The following is a 20,196-nucleotide window of genomic DNA, read 5'->3' on the forward strand; positions in this document are numbered from 1 at the left end:
AGGCTGACCTGGAGGGCCGGCACTGGCCAGGGCATCACTAAAGCTGCTGAACACGTGGCTCATGGCATCGCCTGCTCCACAGCGGGGGTGTTTGGGGCAGGAGCTCTGCACCTCCGGGGCGGGTGACGACAACTGCAATGAAGCCATCTGTGCATCTCCCAGTTCATAAATCCCTTTACGGCTCTGTCTCGTACACTTTAACTGCCCCATAAATTTTTTTACAAGAGCAGCTGATGCTCCAGCCAGGATTACAAAGGGATTTACAGGATCGTAACCAAGACTGACTCACCGATCAAAAAATTGAATAAATAAAGGAGAAAAATAACGCCAAAGTTTCCTGCCCGCTCTCAATGCAGGCTGGCTTTTAAACACCCTCTGACGTACTCCAGGCTCAGCAAACACCAGGTTGAGCTCCCCCCCCCAAATCTCCCTAAGGCACTCGCATTTCCCATCCCATCCAAGCAAGCGTGACTTGGGCACCTTGGGCCGTTGGTTGTTTTTTCTATCCCTACAGAACGCTGCGGGGCTCTCTCAAAGCATCACGCAGGGACGAGGCACGAGAAATTGCAGCCCACTTCTCACCACCTCTAACTCTGAAGTTACCAGCCCCAGCGCAGACACCCCTCGGGCGACGCACACGGAGCTGTAAGAGGATGCTCTAATTGCCGTGCCTTAAACGAGCGGCTTTGTTCCGCTGCTGAGCTCATCTCCCCATTAGTCGCTCGCCACAAATCTCCCACCTGTTTTGCTTGGGCACGTGCAATAACCACGCGCCCGGAGGCTTGCTAACCTTGACCGGGTTTTTCCCGGTCATATATAAAATACCAAGACCTGTTTCACCAGTTTTCTACCTGGTTTTGAGCCCTGCCATGCTGGAGCTGCCAGCCCCAAATCCCCAGGGGAGACCCAGCCCTGGCACTGACTGCTCTGTTTTCTCCCAGGCTGGATCCCAGCTTCCCTGCGTCTGTGTGGGTTGTATTTCAGAAGGACCCAGCCCCACAATGAAGATTTCTTCCTACAAGCACAGCAAAACCCCTCTAAGGCTACACAGAGGGACTGCTGCCAGCCAGGATACAATTAAAAATGCAATATACAATCTTTTTCCTATATAACCCCACATGGGCACCTCCCTGCCATCTGCTCACAAACCTGGGCATATTTCCCCATCAGCTCTTATCAATTAATTTCTAATAGCCTGATCTCATTTGTCCCAGGCACCAAGTCCTCTGAAAGGAAGCAAATCCACCTGGGAGACTTTTTCAGGAGGGTGTAAATGGGGTTTGCCGGTGCTCACGATGCACAGAGCTGTAAGCCTGGTGTGCCAGGTCTGTGCAGGAGCCGAGGGCTGGGTCACAATTACCACCTGGAGCTGCTGCTTTGCTCCTTTATGATCAGATTGCCTCTTCTTCCCTTTGGGAGCCTTCACAGCATCCTCCTCCATCCCCTGGATCCTCCCCCACTGCTCGCTCTTCTCCCTCCCCACCGGCAGTACCACAACCCCACAAAGCCACCCTGACCCCTCTCCCCTGTCCTGCTCACCTCGCCCGGTGCTGTAGTGCTGTAACTTATCACTGTAAACGGCCTCCTTGCTGTACGCACGCTTCCTGGGAGGAGAGACCAGAAAACTGCGTGAGCAGTGCCACAAACCACCCCCCAACAGGCAGCCTGCACCTTGGTGCCTTTGCCCACACCGTGGTGACCACCTCCAGCTCCCTTCTCTGCTGATGGCATCCCGAGTGATTTCCCCATCCCTCCCCTCCTGCACCCAATCTCTTCCAGCCACTCCTCCATATTCTCACCTGCTGCAGACTATGGAGATGGCCACCAGCGAGACGATGAAGACCACCCCAGCCGCTGCGGACCCCGCGATCAACGGCAGCTGCTCCCTCAGCTCGGATTTGTAGTCATCTGCAGGAGAGAAAGGACAAGGTGAGCCCTCCCTCGCAGCCCCTGGAAATGAGCAGAGCTCCCAAAACATCCCCATGGGGACTGCTCCCATGGGAAGGGTGATCAGCAAGGGTTAAAAATATTGAAGAGAAGGTCCTAGGAATGAAATCAAACCAGCAGAGCTTAGGTCCAGTTTTCCAAAGGGGAGAAGTTTACAGGGTGGCTTTGGCCACACCTTCGCTCAATAAATTTAGACCCGTTGGTCATTTCAACCAAATTTAACATGGGGTCTCACAGAGCTCCTAAACATTCCAGGAAAGCAGGTGGGGAAGAGACCCTCCAGAGAAGAGGTACAACTGAGAGCATCAGACTCAACAGCAAACCTCATTCAAGACAAGGCCACTTTCATTTGATTTTTGTACCTAACTTCAGGCCACATTAAAGCAAGAGGATGTTGGTGTAAACGAGAAGCAGGCTTGACCTGTTTGCATTTAGGTCTGCGGAGCAATACCTAACTAACCAGCACAGTCCTGCCCTGTCGCTCATGCCAGAAGCCACAAGCAGGGATGAAAATAAAATTCACTCCAAAAGGAAGTATTTAACACCCTTTTATCTGTATTTTTCTGCTCTGCAGTTAATTACCAGCAGCTAGATTTTTCCCTTGCATGCTGCTCAAATCCGAAGAAATTCTCCTCTAACAATCAATTATTATTTAATAATCTACAATATCCATTCTTATTAAATTTCAATTAATTGCTTATTTGAGGCAGGGTTTTTCTTCTCACTTCTCTAATCCTGGATCTTGAAGGCACTGGGGGGTTATTACCATTTCCTTCCTTTCAGTCCCCTGTGTGCTTTTCCCTCTTTTCCCTGCTGCCAGAAGCTTGCCCAACACATGCCCTGCTCTGAGCATCCTGCAGCTGGCTGGTTCCTGCCCCAGACTGGGAAAACCACGAGTTTGGAGATGCCAGGGTGGAGATTGGGGCTGGGGTCATGGAGTGCCTGCAAGGCACTGTCCCACCCCGAGACAGTCCAACTGCAGACCCCATCTCATCACAGCAGGACACATTTCTCATGACCAAGACGTGGCCAACCCAAAGGCAACTTTAACTGCGTTGACAAAGATATTAAACGGTTGTTTGTCATGCAGCCTGACCTCAAAGTCGGGTTCTCTCAAGGCTCCCTGGGGAGCCAGTGCTCCTGCAGTTTTGTAGCCCTGGCGCTGGGCATTCACCAGCCTGCAGAGGTTGGTGAACCAGTGGGCTGGGACCCACGGGTGTCACCTAGCTGGAGCACAGCTGGGCTGAGAGCAACAGAAAAAGGGCTGCAGGGACTTCAGCTTCTAGAGGGGCAGAAGGACCAAGAAAACAGCCTTGTTCCACTCACTGACTCCTGCATTTGTTCCAAAGCCAGGAGTGATGAAAAGCCTTCCCATGAGTTATTAGTGCCTAAAGGGATGCAGTATTTCTGGGAGTCCACTCACTGGGAAGGGGAATGAGAGCAAGACTCTGGTGAGGAGGCCAGAAGACACCGTGAAGGTTGTGACTTGCCCTTTCCTCCAGTGTAGCACCTTGGGGGAGGAACCCCAGGAGAGACGGGTCTGAGCCTTCAAGGTTTGCCTGAAAGGACACAGCTGTGGCTCCAAACACCTCAGGACAGCTTCACATCCTTTTGGGGGGCCTGCACCCCTCCACTTCTCCCCACCGCAGCATGCTGAGCACACCATGGATGATGACCTGGGGCAGGAGAAGGCATGGCTCTTTTCCATCCATCTGTTCTGCTCTCTGCATCTTTTATTGACATTATTCAGAGAAAAGCAATAAAACTGATGAAAGGGCTGGAAGGACTGATTTATAGGAGGGACGATTCAAACACCCGGAGAAATGAGAGCAGGGAGGGGACCCGACTGGGTTGGAGAGCACCCAGCCCCAACACCACGGATGGATGCAGGAAAGACGAAACCACAGCTAAATAACAGGGGAACAAACACAGATAGGAGATTTACAGCAGATTACTCCTCCAGCTGGCAATTAATAAGACATCCCTGTAAATCACCTGGCTTTTGCCATGCTGCCCGCTGGGGGAGAGGTTCGCAGAGACAAGTTCATTTAATCCAATTAGAGCCTGAAGCTGCAGCTGGGAACGCGTCCTCCTCCCCCCCTGCACCCCGGCCACTCACTCACCATCAGTCAGTGTCTGGAAGCACATCTTCCCACTGTACTTCCCGTAGCCAGCCACCGTCCGCGCTCGCACCTGCACCACGTAGACCATGCCGGGGCGCAGCCCCTCGATCCTGGCCGTGTTGGTCTGGCTGCGGGCCATGGAGGAGTTGTACTCGTTGTGGTCCTGTGGGTAGGGCCGGGAGACAAAGGGGTCAGCTGGAGCAGGCGGCGATGGACATTTCAGGAAGGTCGTGCTGCCCACCCTCCATGGTGAGGTTTCCACCCGAGCTTACCGCTGCCGGCCTTGAGCCCACGGCGTTGCTGACGTCGGGCGTGCAGATGCGGCTCACCTTCTCGTAGTAGCGCAGCTCGTAGTCCAGGATGATGCCATTCGGCTGCTCGGGCTGCGGCCAGGACAGCGTGATGCTCCTCATGGTGGCACTCACCTGGTGCATGATGGGGACGGTGGAGGGTGCTGCCAAGGGAGGGGGGGAAAATTAATGCCGAGGGGTAGGACTGAGCGCCAGGGGAGGGTGGAAGCTCTCATTTACACCTATCTCCTGGTTCTCACGCCTGCGGCTGTTGGCCCCACGGGACAAGGTCCCCGTCTGGCAGTGGGAAGAGCAGCAGTGCAGCAGCTCACACGGAGCCTGAGCGGCGTGCCAGCGGGGGAATTCTGGTATTTAAACCAATTACTCTTTTTAATTAGGGATCTGGAAATCCTCAGTGCTCCTGCTCCCTGGGCACGCTCTGTAACTTGAGGCAGTCGAGGACGTGACCCCAGCACACCAAGGGGCACCTGGCTGTGGCGCCTGCATCCACTGCTCACTGCTGGCTCTGCTCTTAGGGGCTCTCCAGGAGCACTGAGCCGCAGTGCCCAGCCTCCAAGGAGCTCCATTTCCAAAGCCCAAACTTGCAGCACGGACTCAAACCACCCCAGACCCGCTGCCCTCCAAGGTGCAAGTGAAAGGGCCAGAGCCAGGCAGCATGGCCCTAATCACGCCCTCCTTCCTACCAAAAGCTTCCAGGAAAGGTATCCAAGGCCCTATTGAACTGCAGCTGTGCCAGGGTGACCCACACAGGGTCACCGTGCTCAGGACAAAGGAGGGAGGATAATCGCTCCCTCCCGCTCAGCACATCAGAACGAGTGGCACACCTGCACCGTGCTGCAGGAGATGTCGACAGTCCGGTGCTGCCTTTGTTTATCCAGCACGTTTAATCCTTTTTTTCCCCCTTAAATCTTTTCCACTTTCACTCCAAGACATTCATTTTCTGAATTTAAACACTTAGCTTGATTGCTGTGCTGTTAATTGCTGCGTTCCCAGCCCCACCACGTTCCTGCCTGTCTATGGCAGGGCTGATGCTGTGCCCAAACGCCCAGTGCCCAACTGGGGCGAGCCAACATCAACCAACCTGCATGGATCCGGCCATGCGCAAACACGAGGCCACTTGGAAACCAGGTAGAAAAGCTCACTGCAGAGCCAGGATCAGTGCTGAGAGCAGCGGGGAGGGGGGCACACAGCATTCACAAGGCAAACGCAGCAAGGAAGAGGGGGAGAAGGGAAGAAAGGGAGACCAGGAGGCAGAGCCACACGAGCTCCAGGAAAGCAGAGCTGGGGAGATGAAGGGGACTTGCAGGGATGGAGGAGCAGGGGGCAGCAAAAATACTCCTCCAAAACGCACCCCAGAAGAAAAGGTCTCAGTGCAAGGAGCAGGTTTGTTTGCACATGGTTAACAAGACAGCAATGATAGCCAGGCGCAAACGTAACACAAGAGTCTGACAGGATCAGCATTCCCAGGAGGGGAGATACTAAAAAATTTACGCCAGGTTTCTGTCTTGCAGTCTCCTGAGGGAGCAGGTTAACAAAGGCTGCCTGCGTTACACACTCAGCACAAAGCAGAAATTACCATCCCCTTCTTCCCAATCCCCTCTTCCTGCTGTGCTCCTGCCCCACAGGGAAGGGCCAGGTTTCAACTCACTTCCCCCTTCCCACCGCAGAAGTGCAGGGAAGGGCTGGTGCCACCTAAATCTAGGGGGGATAAACAGCAGGCACAGACCCTGGCATCGCAACCAGCTCCCCCCGACTCACCGGCTTGGTTGGTGGTGATGTTGACGGAGACGTGCTGGGGCGGGAAGGGGCTCTTGTTGGACACCCCATTGACCGCCTGGATCTCGAAGGTGTACGGCGTGTGCGCCCAGAGGCTGCTGATGAAGACGCGGGTCTCCGTCAGCCCCAGCTGCCGGGGCACGAACTCCACGTTGTCGTCGCAGCGGGAGCAGGCGCGCCGGTCCGAGCGGCACTTCTTGCAGACGATGTTGTAGGTGACATCGTCCCGGCCCCCCGTCTCCCGCGGCGGGTTCCACTCCAGGATGATGGAGGTCTCGTTGACGATGGAGATGACGTTGCGGGGGCCAGAGGGGACGCCTGTGGGGAAAGAGAGGGGTTGAGACGGGTCCTCGTGCCAAACGTTGCCTGCTCTGGGGCTGGGCAGGAGGGACATCACCACCTCTTTGGACACGGCACAGACTTTCCCCACCTCTGCCTATCTTCTCCTGTCTCCATCCCCACCCACCAACACCTCCAGCAGAAGAAAGGGGCTTGGGGGTTCAGATTAGGACTCTGACACGTCACCTAGCCAAAACCTCACAGAAACGCAGGAACAAGGGGAGAAAAGAGTCAGAAATAGTAAACGGTTGTTGGTGGTTCAGTGCTTCAGGTTGGGAGCATGGGTATTTACCCACAACGTCGGAGTGTTTTATTAGCAGCTGGGATGTCAGACGAGAGAGTTCATTGATCAACGCCGCGGGTAGTACCGAGATGGGAGCTGTGGCGGATGCTTCGGAAGGGAATTAAATACAGCACCGATTTTGTATGTTGGCAAAACGCAGCTGGGATCGATAGGGAGCGACAAAGGAGGTGCCAGCCACACCAGGGAGAGAAATCCAGTGCACAGCTGTGTCATCCGGGTGGGTCCACCTCTGAAAACCCAAAAGCTGTCTGCTGCCTTACATTAAGGCCAAGAGAGCAATTAATTACTCGTGCCAGCAGGGCGCGGGTGTGAGCACTGCACTTGCAAGGAAGAAAAAAAGGACTTCTCCACGTCAGGAAGAGTTCAGAGGGAGCAATAAAAATGATGGAGGACCTGACCTTAGAGAAGAGGTTGAAAGAGGAAAAATGTCCTGGGGGACCTCCCACAAGTGTGCTGGGGAATCTGGGGATGTGGAGGAATTATTCGCTGGAATGGGAGGCAACAGGCAACAAGTAAAATAGAATCAAGTAACAAAAATCCCATCCATTTAATTATTTGCCCCAGCACTGGGCTGAAGGTGCTTGTCACTGAGCAGCTGCCAGCACAGCATCCTTGCCAGCAAGGGATTTTGCAGGCTCAAGGTGCCTCTGACCCTTAACAGATGATAAGAAAAAAAAAAGGAGAAAAAGCCTTTTGCCCTGGTCTAGGAGGCTCCTGCCACCAGCTTCTTGTGCTCCCAGCATTACTGCTTGCCTGCCTAGCACGGTTCTCTTCCAAACCAAGGCACCACCAGCACACCTCCCAGTTATCCATGCTTAGCCCCAGAACCACACTGCCCCCCTGGCACACCCAGGACCACAGCACTGACACAGGTGGAAGCTTTCAGCTGCAATGTTTTGAGCTTTAAGGGCTCTTAGGAAAAAAAAAAAAAGAAATGGGGAAGAGTTTCGGGAAGAAGCCGCCCTGTTCAAGGCACCAGCGAGGCTGTGCCACTGCTTTACTGGGGGGATTTCGCATCACTGATCAACTAATAAATTAAATAAAGATGGAGAAGCATTTACTCCTGTGACACAGAACAGCTTCGTCAGTGAACAGCTGGCACCTCCAGTTAGCCTGTTTGAAAACTAAGCTTTGATGAGAAGGAAGAATAAAATCAGTAAATGGGCTTTTTTTTTTTATACTGTAATCCCTTCATGAAGCAGTACTGTAAATCAGCAACGTAACGAGACACAAAGAAGGCACAGATTCATCCGCAGGTGTTGTACCTCCTGACTTCTGCTCCAACAGGTCGAGTGATTCGGCACCACATGGAAACACATTTCCAGCTCTGAAGGGGAACCTCGGGGACTCCTTGGCATCAGGTGCATCTCAGCAGGCACAAGCACAACGGCACTAACCCATGCAGAGAAAGATGTGGGGTGGCCAGCATGGGAAACATCCCATCGCCCGCAAAAATAGGGTTTCTATAGGTTAAGCTCATCTACAACAGATCTTCTAAGGAGCTGCAGATCGGACACAGCATGGGAAGTCCCAGCCACACCCCCTAAATAATAAAACAAGGGGGATGCAGACCAGAAATCCTCGGCCCCTGAACCACTCTCCGTGCTGGCCCCCAGGCAGCCACAGGGCGAGAGGGCAGCGCTGCCACCACCACTGAGCAACTGGGGCTTTGAGGCTCGGTACAAGGGGTGCGCCCCTGTGGGAGAGGAGGTGGCCAGCACCCACAGCAGCTTGCAGCCAAACGGTGAGGTCTGGAAAATGAGGGTAAGGGAGAGCATCTTCAGCGGTCATATTCTGTAACATCTTGGTGTTAAAGCTCCTGGCTTAAAGACCTGAGTCAGTGGCGATTTTGGGGGGGCAGTTTGGGAGGCGTTGAGGCCAGGAGCCACGCTCCCAGCAGGCTGAAGAACACCAGCAGCCCTCTCTTCCTGCCTGGCCTCTCTCCTCACCAAAAATCAGGCTGGAGCCCATAACCACCACCCTAGAAATACCCCTGACGGCACACGCCACCAGGCAGAACCCCTCTTCCCCACCCCAAAACACTCCCTCCACAAGACAAGGAACAAGACAGCGGAGTGCAGACACAGCTGTGGGGATTGAGCCCGGCCCCCAGTTTCCTCCCAGTACTTACTGGTGCAGGCGGCCGCCGGCGGGTCCAGGTCTGCCCGGTAGTAGCCATTGCGGCAGGCGCAGAGCGGCGACGCCTCGGCGCTGGAGCGGCTGTTGGGGGGACACGGGGCGCACAGCCCCGCACCCTGGCTGGCCTTGAAGGTCCCGGCTGGGCAGGCTGCAAAGGGAAGAGCAGAGAGGTTGTGCTCGGATGGGACGGGCAGGAGCTGGGGCTCTGCCGGGTGGTGGTGGACGTCCCTGCTCCCCATCATCCCCTTGAGCCTTTAACGGGAGGAGGCTTCGTTAATCATCACTGCTCCGTGCTAGAAGGTGAGGATGGAGAGACACAGATGGGGTCCCTTGTGCAAGCACACCCAAAAGACACAAGGCAGAAGAAGGGAGCTCCCAAATTTCCCTGGCTGTACCAGAGGGACCAGGCCACCACCCGGCCAGGGCGGCTCCCCCGTCACCTGCACGGTGGTGGCCCCACGGCCGCTTGTTCCCAGCTCTGCCCCGCGGTGCCACCACCTCCGAGGCGCCGCGCGGCGAAGAACCACACTAAGTGTCTCATAAACACGGCGATGATGGAGATAATGGGAAGTGCCTCTTAGCCCCTGCCTGCCGCATCAGGATATGAGGCATCTCCTAGCAGCCATGAAGAGGAAATTAATAGGAGCAAGCAGGAGTAACCACTTTGATGCAATTTCCTTGGGAGATAGTGGCCCATCTAATCTTTATTGGAGCCCTTTAACCTGTCATTCAAAACTCATGAAGGCCTCTTGCTTGCGCAGTCTCTCCAGATATTAAAAGATGATAAAAAGGAATAAATCAAAACAATATTTTACGATTTGATTATTCAGGGGATCTTCCCCTGGCCTGAAACATGGCCCTGGTGCTTTACAAAGGACCATCTCTTCCTGGCAGCATCCCGGAGGGACCCACCACCATCCCCTGCGTCCCACAGCCCCTGTGCCACATTTGTGGCCTCTTCTGGAAGCACGCAGGGGCCACGAGCCAAAGGCTTGTGCAGGCAGGCAGCCAGACACACGGGCCACCAGCCCTGAAGGTGACCATCAGGACACCAAAGCAGAGGCCACCACGGCCAAGGGCTGGAACGTCCCCGCTCCCCGTGCTGTCCCCACACACAGTGGGTCCATCCCCACGTGCCCTTTCTGCTCTTGGAAAAGCACGGGGAGCACGCTGGGCGCCTACCAGGGTAAGGATGTCCACCTGAACCCATAGGGCAGGCAACAGGAGAGCGAGGGGGGATGACAAGAGGAAGGCTTTCGTACAAACAGCCCCTGGCTTCAGCGCACTGGGGGGTCGGTGTGAGGGCTTCGTTTGTTTTAATTACAAGGAAGCCCAGCGACACCTGTCAAAATATGGGAACAAAGTCCGCTCCGCGAGCCGGCATCCTCGGGTTTCTTTTATCACTTTGCTTCTCTGCAAATTCCTGTAATCCACAAACACGTGGCCCTTAATTGTTACTATTGCCAATTAGCACTGCTCTCCTGTAATTACAGTAGGTTTGCTTAAGTCCTCCAGGCTGAGCCCGGGGCCTCTCCCAAGCCCCCCGCCCCAAAACCAGCCCCGCTATCCCCCAGCGTTGATTTTGCAATTAGCCCTAACGAGGGTGCTTTAAGGGTGTTGGAGCAGGGAGGCAGCGCTCCTCCTCCTGCCGCCACCTCCAAGCAAGGACCCCACGGAGGCTAAAGAGGATGAAAGATGCCATAAAGGCAAATAAACGCCCACCTGAAGTTGCACCTAGTAGGAAAAAGTGACATTTGGAGGATGCTACGATTACGCTCGAGGTGATCCGAGGGCATTTATCGCCCTCATCCCGTCCTGACTGTTCCTAGGGGGACAAATCAACGCGGTGGCCTGGGGATGTGTGGACACAACCTCAGACCAGGGTGAGGTCTTCTCCTGGACCAGCTGGCCCTGGATACCTGCTGTGCCACCACGATGGGGACACACCGCCACCACGGAGCCTCCCCGCCTCCCAGTCCTCAGTCCGGGGAAGCTGGAGGAATTTACGGAAGGAAAAAGCCATCTCCATTTGCCTTAAACCACCTCGACTCACCCCATTTTCCAAACACGCACCAAAGGCTGGGAGCTGAGCGCCCGCCCAACGTAATTACAAGCAGCTCCGGTCTCGTCGCGTTGACGCAGCGAGTTAATTAAGCCAGCCCTTCACCTCTGGAGAAATAGGCTTAGATCTGCCGTGGGACACACATAAATTAAAGTCAGCAGCTTCCGAGCCTGGCCCACAATGGTTTATTCATGTAGAAAAAGCAAAGCTCAACACGTAAAAAGGAAAGCAGATGATGCCACAGGGCTGCCAGCTCGGCGGAAAGCAGGAAAATTCATTTTTGCCCTCAAAAGCAGTCAAGGGGAATAAAACAAAACTCCAGGTCACTTTTGTAAGCCCCTTTTTTCGCCTGCTCAAGCTCGTTTCTGCTTGGCTCTTAAGAAGCACTACGGGAAACAGGCGCTGCAGGAACAAAAAGCAAATCTGGATGCAAGGGGCTGCATCAAGCAAGGTCACATCTCCTTAGGGACAAGAGGCGGCACCGAGGGCGTGCTGGCAGGGAGCAGGCAGTCGTGGACCACTTGGGAACGCATCCGCTTTCTGCCTTGTGACCATCGGGGTCCCTGGGGGCCCCCAGGACGCTGCATGTTGCCCCATGGGGAAGCCAGGAGCACCTCGTGGTGCCACCAGCACCTGGAGCAGCCCCGTGCCCCGCACAGCCCCTTGGCGCTGGTTGGAAACCTTCCCCTCTCCTGCCAGGAGCTCATTAAGCACCTTTCCCTCCACCGCCCGCTCACGCCAGGCAAGTAGCCCCTCGATCTAGACAACATCAAGTGCTTATTAATTACGCCTGAAGTGGTTCCTCGTTAGCGCCGATGCCGTGATGGATGAGGCACCCCGGGACGGTGCCGGTGGAGGGCTCCAGCCACGTGGCCCCGCTCGCGCTGTCGGGACACACAGACGCAGAGCAGCGCTGGTTTTAACGGGGGGAGCGCACTGGGATGGAGCCAGGCAGGGAGGAAGCCCCAAATAGGGCACAACCCCATGGGCACAAGGGGCCAGACCCCACAGCAGGCACCCTCCTCCCCCTGCTCACCAGAAAGGCTGCAGGAGAAATCAAATCCCCTGGAAGCGTGCTTTGCTGTGGCACTTTGGCTCCACTGCCAGATAGAAATAGGAAATGAAGGAACGGGGGAAAAAGCAAAACCAAAAAAAAAAAAAGAGGAGCAAAGCTGCTTGTGAGCACTGCCGGGCTGAGATGAGGTTAAGTCACCCTCTGCGCCTCGCCGCACGCTGCCCGGACACCCTGCCAGGCTGATTTTGGGAACAGCCCCTCTGCAAACAGCGCCGACACTGGTGTGGCATCAACAAATGGGGGGGGGAAGGAGGAGAAAAGTCTCCCCCATCCTCAACACCTGCTGTGCACGCAGTGAGGCCGAGATTTTCTGTACGTGGGCAGCTCCGGGGGCTTTTCCAAGCTGCGAAACATCGCTTGCACGTTGGGGCTCCCTACAATGGCACCGATTTCAACAACCAAATGTGACCGAAATCACCGCCAGGCGTGAGCACAGCAAGGGCATCACCCCGCGGCACGTCCCACCACAAACCCAACAAACCAAACCAAGGGGAAAGGGAAAAAAAAAGTCACAGGGAGGTTTTCGGGCTGCTGGGAATGAGTCACCGGCTTGGCCAGGTGCTTGGCGTTTTTGCAAACATCGGCGGGGAACAATGCGGGGCCGGACGCGGGCCGGACCCTGCGCTTCCTCGCCGCCCTGCCATTGTGCATGAGAACAATCCCGGCTCCCGCGGGGCCGAGCACGGGCTGTGGGGCTCGCTCCCAGGCCTGCCCGTAAGCCTGGTGGAACAAAGCCGGCGTGTCGGAGGTGGATTTATTCCCCTGTTTGTAAATAGGCTCTTGAAAAAACCCTTGGAAGAAAAAAAAAAAAATATATATATATACACGTAATTATTGAAAAAAAATCCATGGGCTTTTTCTGCCTCTTTTAAGGCTAAAATCGATACAACACTCAAAAGTCCTCGTTGTAAATTGGAGGGAATATATAAACGGTAGTCTTTGAGGAGGAAAAAATAAAATAAAAAGCCCACATGCAGCAAAGCGAAGCAGTGGGCAGCTGCCCTGAGCCCTCGGTGGCCTGATCCTGCCCCGGCTCCTCCGGGTGTCCGCACAGGACCCGAACCCACCCGCAGAGCCTTTTGGCTAATGACGTCCAATTAACACCTCCATTAAAACCCACCATGCTCATTAGGGGGGGAAAAAAAAAATTAACAAGGTTTTCCTGGATGTTCTCCTTGAGAAATGGGTACGGCTGTTAACGGATGTCTTCATTAAGCCGTAACTTCAGAAAAATGATTATTTTCCCCCCCACCTCCTTTCCACAGCTCCGGCGCATCCCTGCCCGGCGCTGGCAGAGCCGTGCTGCCTGTTCCACCCAGCGGTGGAAAGGGGCCGGCTGCAGCCACCTCGGGGTGAGCAAAAAATAAAAGGGTTTTTCTGCAGCCCCCATCCCTAAAGCCATCTGCCCACGGGACAGAACCGCCGTCGCCTTCGTCACCCGAAGGAGCCTTCCTCTTGGGGCACCCGCACGGCGAGGGGCGGGAGGGAAGGCGAAGCGGAGACAAAGAAAGAGGAATTTGCCAACAGAGGGAGGGGAAAAAAAAAAAAAAAGATTGGAAAAAGCTTGGGAAGCAGCACAACGGCGCTCTCAGCCCTTCTCTCCGCCTTTAGAAACGCAGCGTAAAAACGTGGCACCGAGCTGCTTTCGTTCCAGACGGTTTCCTTCACCGGTTTCTCCGTGGAGCTGGCCACGGGGAAAGGCAAAATCACCCGCACCACCGGCTGGCCCCCACGGTGCTCCCCCACCTCCCCCAGATTCAAGCCAGAACCGCCCCTTCCCCATGGGGGCAAAGCGGGCAGCCCCTCTGCCTGCCATCGTTAGGTTTCAGAGTGAAGCCCCGGCAGAGGAAGGGATGAATTAATTCCCTCTGGGAGGAACCAAGGAACGTGCCCAAGGCCTCCTCCTCGTTGACCGGGCGGCAAGCCATAAAGCACGGCTGAGGGCCGGGGTGGGAGAGATGGATGGGTTTAATATCCACCTGCACGGCGCGTGGGCTACCGTGCCCCATGAATTATTCATTCTGGGCTCAGCAACAGCCTCCGCTTCGCATCGACCTGAGGCTCAGAGCAGCTGGGGCAGCCCCACCTGGGCTTTCAGGCACGGAGCCCCACCATCCAGCGGGGAAAACACGGGGAGAACAAGGACCCCAAACACTGTGAATACCCAATGATAATCCCAATTAACGAGCCCCTGGCGCTGATCCACTCCGTCAGCCCCACCACAGCACTGCCTCCACTCCTGGGGTAGGAGGGATGAGATTGGGGTGATGGAGCTCAACAACTCAACCCTCCCCTTTTATTTTTTTTTCCTTCTTTCCCTGAGGAATTAATCCCATTTTCTCAACCTTAAAATACCACGGATTTTTCTGTGACAATTCCCCCGGGCTCGTTAAGTGGCTCATCTCAGCTGCTCAGGTTGACGAAGGCTTCAAGCAGATGTCAGGAGCGCCAGCCTCCCAGGAGCCGGTGCGACGGCGGCGGAGCCACCCGGCAGAGATGCTCACCCCACACTTTGGGGTGCGATCCCACACCCTGCTGTGATGGAGAGACCCAGATCCTGCTGCAGGAGACCCAGAGCAGGTGGTGGGTGCCCATCCCTAACCGGCATCCCCCCATGAGGCGCTGCACCCTCACGAGCTTCGTGACCAAAGGGTCCACACAAGCCACCAAGAAGCCAGGGTCCAACCCAAGGCCAGATTTTTACCCAAACATGGTCAGATTTCCAACAGACCTGAGCAAAGCCCTGGCTTTTAGGGCTGTTTCTACTGGACAAACTTTCACCCAAAGGAGCCATGGCACGATGCACGCCCACCATGCAAAGGCAAAACAACAGCCTGGAGCTCTGCGGAGCAGTGGCAGAAGTTTCTTCTTCAGCCCTGGCACTGCAGAGCAGGAGCACAGGGCACGAACCATGAGGAAAGGTCAGGAAAACAGCAGCAACAAGCAACTTCCCAAACATTCCCCCCGGCGATGGACAGGATTAATGGATGGGATTGCAGCCCTTCTCATGTGGAAACCCTCTGCTCCCCCCTGCTCCCAAGCAAGGTACAGAAACACGACCATAATTTAGGAGAGGAGACTGAAAGGGCAGCTTGTAATGCTAATAAGGGTTGCAGGATTTTTTTTTTCTATTTGGGAAATATTCATCAGAACTGCAAAAGGAGATGACAAGCAGCGAGCACCGTTTCCATATTTATAACCCAGCAGCTGCAAACCAGCGGCATGGCTGGGGGAACCCAGGAAAACAGCAAAAAAAAAACACAGCAAAACCAATTAATACCCAGAACCAGAGCAGCGGCACGGCGGTCAGGCCGGCGACGGCTGCCTTGCTCCTGCAGCTTTGCTCAGGAAATAACGAGGAGATGAAAGTGGCTTTGCCAGCAAGCATCACCCTTTGAAGGCAGCAAATCGCCGCAGCTTCCAGCACGCTGGTGGCGGTGGCACAGGGGCTCAAATGGGTGCCCCCATCCCCGTCACGATGCACGTCCGTGTCCAGGACACGTGGCCGGTTTTGCAAGTTCTGGAAAGCACCAGGAAAATGCAGATTGGGTTCTGTGTGCTGCAGTCGTTCCCGGGGCTGCGGGTTTTTGCTCTGCTCTTACCCTTTTTGCTCCACACTGGGTCATGGCAGCGTGCAGGAGATTCACAGCAGCCTCTGCTCTGAAGCAGTGCTGCTCCGTGCTCTCATGGCAGAGATCATGGGGCAAAGACCACCAAGACAGATTCAGACTTGGACAGGAGGGGAAATTCAGGCTTCTGCAAAGGGACACCAGTGACTGTAGGTCAGGGGCAGCAGAACAAAACACACGTCACCAGGAAAGTGGCCCAACAGCCTTCTGAAGATGAGCACGACAACACCTAGCACACCACCTCATTTTAAGCAAAGGTTTTCCTTCCATGCTCTACCGTGTTTTTCCATGCACAAACAAGCCCCCCCAGAGGACCCAGTGCCCCCACTGCGAGCAGGGGCTGACATCAGGGTGCAGGCAGGGGCCATGCGCCCTGCAGCATCACACCAGCATGGTGCACCAAGAGCACCTGCACCCCCAGAGGACACCACAAAGCTTTGGAGGCTCCCTGTGCACCGACAGAAGTGACACACACCAGCTGTCTCAACAGTGCTGGGGTGGAAGGAGCAGAAAGGAAGTTGCTCTCTGCACATTTTCAACATTTATGGACCTGGGAGCAGATCTGGGCACCGCAGCTCCCAGATCCCTGCCTGGTTCCCCCAGAGCAAAACAGTTTTCACGGCAGATCCATTTGGAAACCAGCTCCAGGCCACTCACATCACCCACAGCAGCTTGTCTGGGGACGAACATCACGTCAGCAAAGCTCCAGAAGCACAAAGCACCTCGCAAACCAAGGCCAACCCTACCTTTGCAGGCCACGTTGTTCTCCGGCTCGTAGCCGGCCTTGCAGGTGCAGCGCCCTATGGGGACCATCCACTCCCCGTCCCCGTTGCAGTACAGTTTGATGGGCACGTCCACCTCCTCGGCGTTGGGGATGCAGGTGCCGCGGGCAGTCACCAGAGAGGTGCTCTCCGCCCCCGTCATCGTCTCGGGGAAGATGGCGAAGTTCTGCACCACGCTCGGGCACTTCTTGAAGAAGACCCTGACGGAGAGCAGAGACATGCAAGCCCCGTAGTCCTGGAAAGCCAGGTAAAAGCCATTGCGGGTCAAGGGCCCGAAACTTCTCACTTCGGTGTTCACCTTCATCAACCTGCCACCAAAGTCCACCTGGGAGAAGCTCTCGTCAGCAGCAATGGTGTCCACTTTGAGGTAGGGTGCCTCCGTCCAGAAGGCGGACTTCTTGGTGGCAATGACTGAGTCCGTCTCGTAATAGTAGAGGTTGAAGGTCTCCTTGCAGGAGCCGGGGACGTTGGGGAGGCTGCTGCAGTCCCGCACGGTGAAGCGCATCTCGGTGTAGATGCGGTGGGCGCCCCGCCGGTTGATGAAGGTGGTGAGGAGCCAGTTGTTCTGGTTGGGCTCGAAGACGTTGCACACCTGGTAGGTCCGGATGGTGTTCAGGTTCTCGTCGTAGCCGCTCACTTCTTCCCACTGCGCAAAGGAGAGGAGAGGAGAGGCCGTGAGAGGGAGGTGGTGGGGCTGGAGGTGACACCGGAGGCACCAGTCCCCCCAAAGGCAGGGATGGCCTCAAAGGAGGACCCCAAATCATTCTGGTGCCAGTCAGTAGGACCTCCAGAGGTCATCTGGCTGCACCTCGTGAGGTGGGGCCAGGAGCACTGTCACAGACATACAGCCCTGGGTGCACAGGGAAACAGCACCAGGAGGAAACCTCACCTCCTTCTCGCTGCCCCACGCTCCCAGCTGAGGCTAAAACATCATTTCCACGGGGGAAATTGCCTCAGCTGCCCCAGGAGGCGAGGAGGACGTACAAATGGGGAGACGGAATTTCTCAAAGCACTTTGAGAAGTGAAGAACAGCAATGCACGAGGCCGGGTCTTCATCAGACACCGAGCCAACACACGGGCTGACAGGCAAGGCCAGGCTCAAGCTCTGGGCACAACGGGATTGCTTCCCCCAGCAAAAAAATACTCTTTAAATAAAGCATTACCAAAGCACGTCGCAGCAGAGAGAGAATATAGATTCACAGTTCGATTTATAGAAGGGCATTAATACAATCCAGGCTACAATTTCAATTAAGAGACAGCAGCAAACTGTGAATGGAGTATGATGGAATTAGAGTCCCACAGACAGATTTACAGCCTCATAATCCATTCATTTTCACTAATCCATATTTACAGTCTCCTCATAACAGCATTATTCATACGGCAACCTTGACGCAGCACGCCAGATACGGGCGTAATTCCTGGGGGCAACACGGCGGCAGCAACTGCGGGCGTTTGAGTGTGTGGAGGGGCAGCACTGAGCATCGACTCTTCCCAGAAGAGCTGGCAAACCAAAACCATCCCCACGGTAATGAGGTTTTGCCCTCTCCCCTTTGAACTCTCCCACCCCTCCCCGGGGATCGCTCTGGTGACAGCGGGACCAAGCAGAGCCAGCCCCAGATGGAGAATGGGGAAGCTGGTGGCATCAGGAGGGGCAGGGAGACAAAACTCCCCAGGGAGGTGGATGGAAAGAGCCAGGAGGAGCTGAGGTCCCAGAAGCAGCCAGGGATCTGCTCCCATCTTCTCCATTGCCCTGCACTGCCCACAGAGCAGGAAGGACCCACACACATCTGCTGCTTCTCTCCCACCTTTCTTGTTTCTTCTTTTCACCTGCTCCGTATCAAGGTGCTGTCTGGCACAACACAATCCCTCAGCTCCTTACCCACCCCACCAGGACCTGCTCTGTGCACGCTCATGTTTTCCCCAGCAGCAAGGTGCTCCCAGAAGCACCATTTGCTCGACCACTTATCAATTAGGCAAAATAATACCCAGGAAAAAAAAAAAAAAAGAAAAAAAAAAAACGTTAAACCCCAGAACCACCCCCAGTGGGGCTTCCCCTGTCATACATCACAGGGAAAACGTGAAAAGTGGAAAAAGGTGACAAGAATGTCTTATAGGTTGGAAAATTCTTTTAGGGGACAGCCTAAGGATGCTCATCCTGTTTGATCTCCTACAGGAGGACAGAGGGTTCGGTGCTGTGTACTGTTATTTATTTACACATCCCTACTTCTATCATTACACGCCTGCACATACGTATCTAACTGCACATCCCTGAGCTCTTTCTGGTCTTCCAGGCCTGTCCAAACTTCACAGGGGATGACCGTGGGGCCAACAAACCCCAGTGGGTACACAGCACAGCGGGGCAGCCCCAAAGCCCTCGGAGATGCTCTGAGCCCACCCAGCAAGGCGCCTGGCATCCCGACAGCCCAGCTCTCCAGCTGTGGGTTTTGGGGAGCACAGGGCCAGCGCCGTGCGGGTACCAGCCTGCCACCCACCCCACTGCTCCCCTCCCTGTCTGCGCCTGTCTTTGTCTATCACTTTCTCTGTCAGGGGAATGTGAGTCAGGTTATTTTATGCTTCCATCCCTCAAAGACTCGTATTATATAAAAAAGATGTTTTAAGTGCCTCAGGGTGTTTTGTTCCTCATTACTTCATAAAAGTGACATTAATAGCCAGGGAAGAGCACTGCTGAGTGCAATTATGGATGATGTTCCAGGTATGAAAGCTGTTTTGAGCCTGCTAATGTTTCCTAATTACAAGCCTTGTGGTACAGGGAGAGGGGAAGCACGAGCAGGAGGATGGGGAGGAGCGAGCACGGGGACCTGCCTGGATGGAGGAGACAGCGGGGCAGGGAGGGGACGGGCTTGGACCCAACCTGGCCTCAGGAGAAGGGGCGCACACAGCCGGACACAGGACTTACCCCTGAGGGTGGGTTGGCGGTCCAGCCCAGCTCAGCCGTCGCCGTCCGCGTGTCCATCAGGGTTTCTGGGGAAACACAAGAAGAAAAAAAAAAATATATAAGATAAAGGAGTCATCATCTTCACCTGCAAAAACCCAAGGTACGTGTCTGCATCAACCCCCAGGCACCAGGAAAACCAAGGAGAAGCCCCCCAGCACCTGTGTGCTTCACGGGACCACCCGGGACATCCCACATCACGCACCCACATTGGCCCGTGACAGCTCCAAGCAGCTGTGGTTTGGCAGTGATTTCAGACACGTGAATAAAAACAGGGCTGCTGGAGCGGTGCTCCACTGCTGGGGGGCTTTCCACGGCAGGTTTGGTGGAAAAGATCTAAAAGCCACACTACAGCTGGCATTTCCCCGCTTTTTTTTTCTTGTTCTTTCACAAGAAAGAGTAGCAACAATAATAGTGAGAGCAACAACATACAGAAACAGATGGGAAAAATCCTCCAGGTTTTATTTATTTGTTTTCAGCAAGCAGACATGCAGATGAATTTGCTCGATTCCCGCGTCTCAACCAAGTACGGGAAGGAAACGCACTGCCCCTGCCCAGAATCGACCCGTCCGTCCCTCCACAGCCAAGGCAGGAGGGCACAGCTCCTTTTGGGATTTGGCTTCTCTTTGTGTTGGCCAAAACCAACACATCTCAGCCACAGCTTCCCTCTAGCACTGCTGATGGTTTGTGCTCCCATCCGTGTCCCCACCGAGGATCTGTGTCCCACACCGACAGGCGCCATGCAAATATTATTTC

The 20,196-nt window shown here is 55.0% G+C and overlaps 1 protein-coding gene across 1 annotated transcript in view; it reads right to left on the reverse strand.

Annotated features, from left to right (window-relative positions):
- EPHB1 (EPH receptor B1) overlaps positions 1 to 20,196 on the reverse strand; it is a 49,459-nt gene that overhangs the window by 11,520 nt on the left and 17,743 nt on the right. Inside the window, exons 2-9 of the mRNA XM_068691653.1 lie at positions 19,405 to 19,469; positions 16,452 to 17,133; positions 8,932 to 9,087; positions 6,140 to 6,475; positions 4,343 to 4,524; positions 4,071 to 4,233; positions 1,800 to 1,908; positions 1,540 to 1,604 (exon numbers count right to left, since the gene is read on the reverse strand). Of these exons, the coding sequence (XP_068547754.1) occupies positions 1,540 to 1,604; positions 1,800 to 1,908; positions 4,071 to 4,233; positions 4,343 to 4,524; positions 6,140 to 6,475; positions 8,932 to 9,087; positions 16,452 to 17,133; positions 19,405 to 19,469 (1,758 nt within the window). The remainder of the gene's footprint in view (positions 1 to 1,539; positions 1,605 to 1,799; positions 1,909 to 4,070; positions 4,234 to 4,342; positions 4,525 to 6,139; positions 6,476 to 8,931; positions 9,088 to 16,451; positions 17,134 to 19,404; positions 19,470 to 20,196) is intronic.

The sequence above is a fragment of the Anas acuta genome, chromosome 9, assembly GCF_963932015.1.
Source record: "Anas acuta chromosome 9, bAnaAcu1.1, whole genome shotgun sequence".
Taxonomy (NCBI): domain Eukaryota; kingdom Metazoa; phylum Chordata; class Aves; order Anseriformes; family Anatidae; genus Anas; species Anas acuta.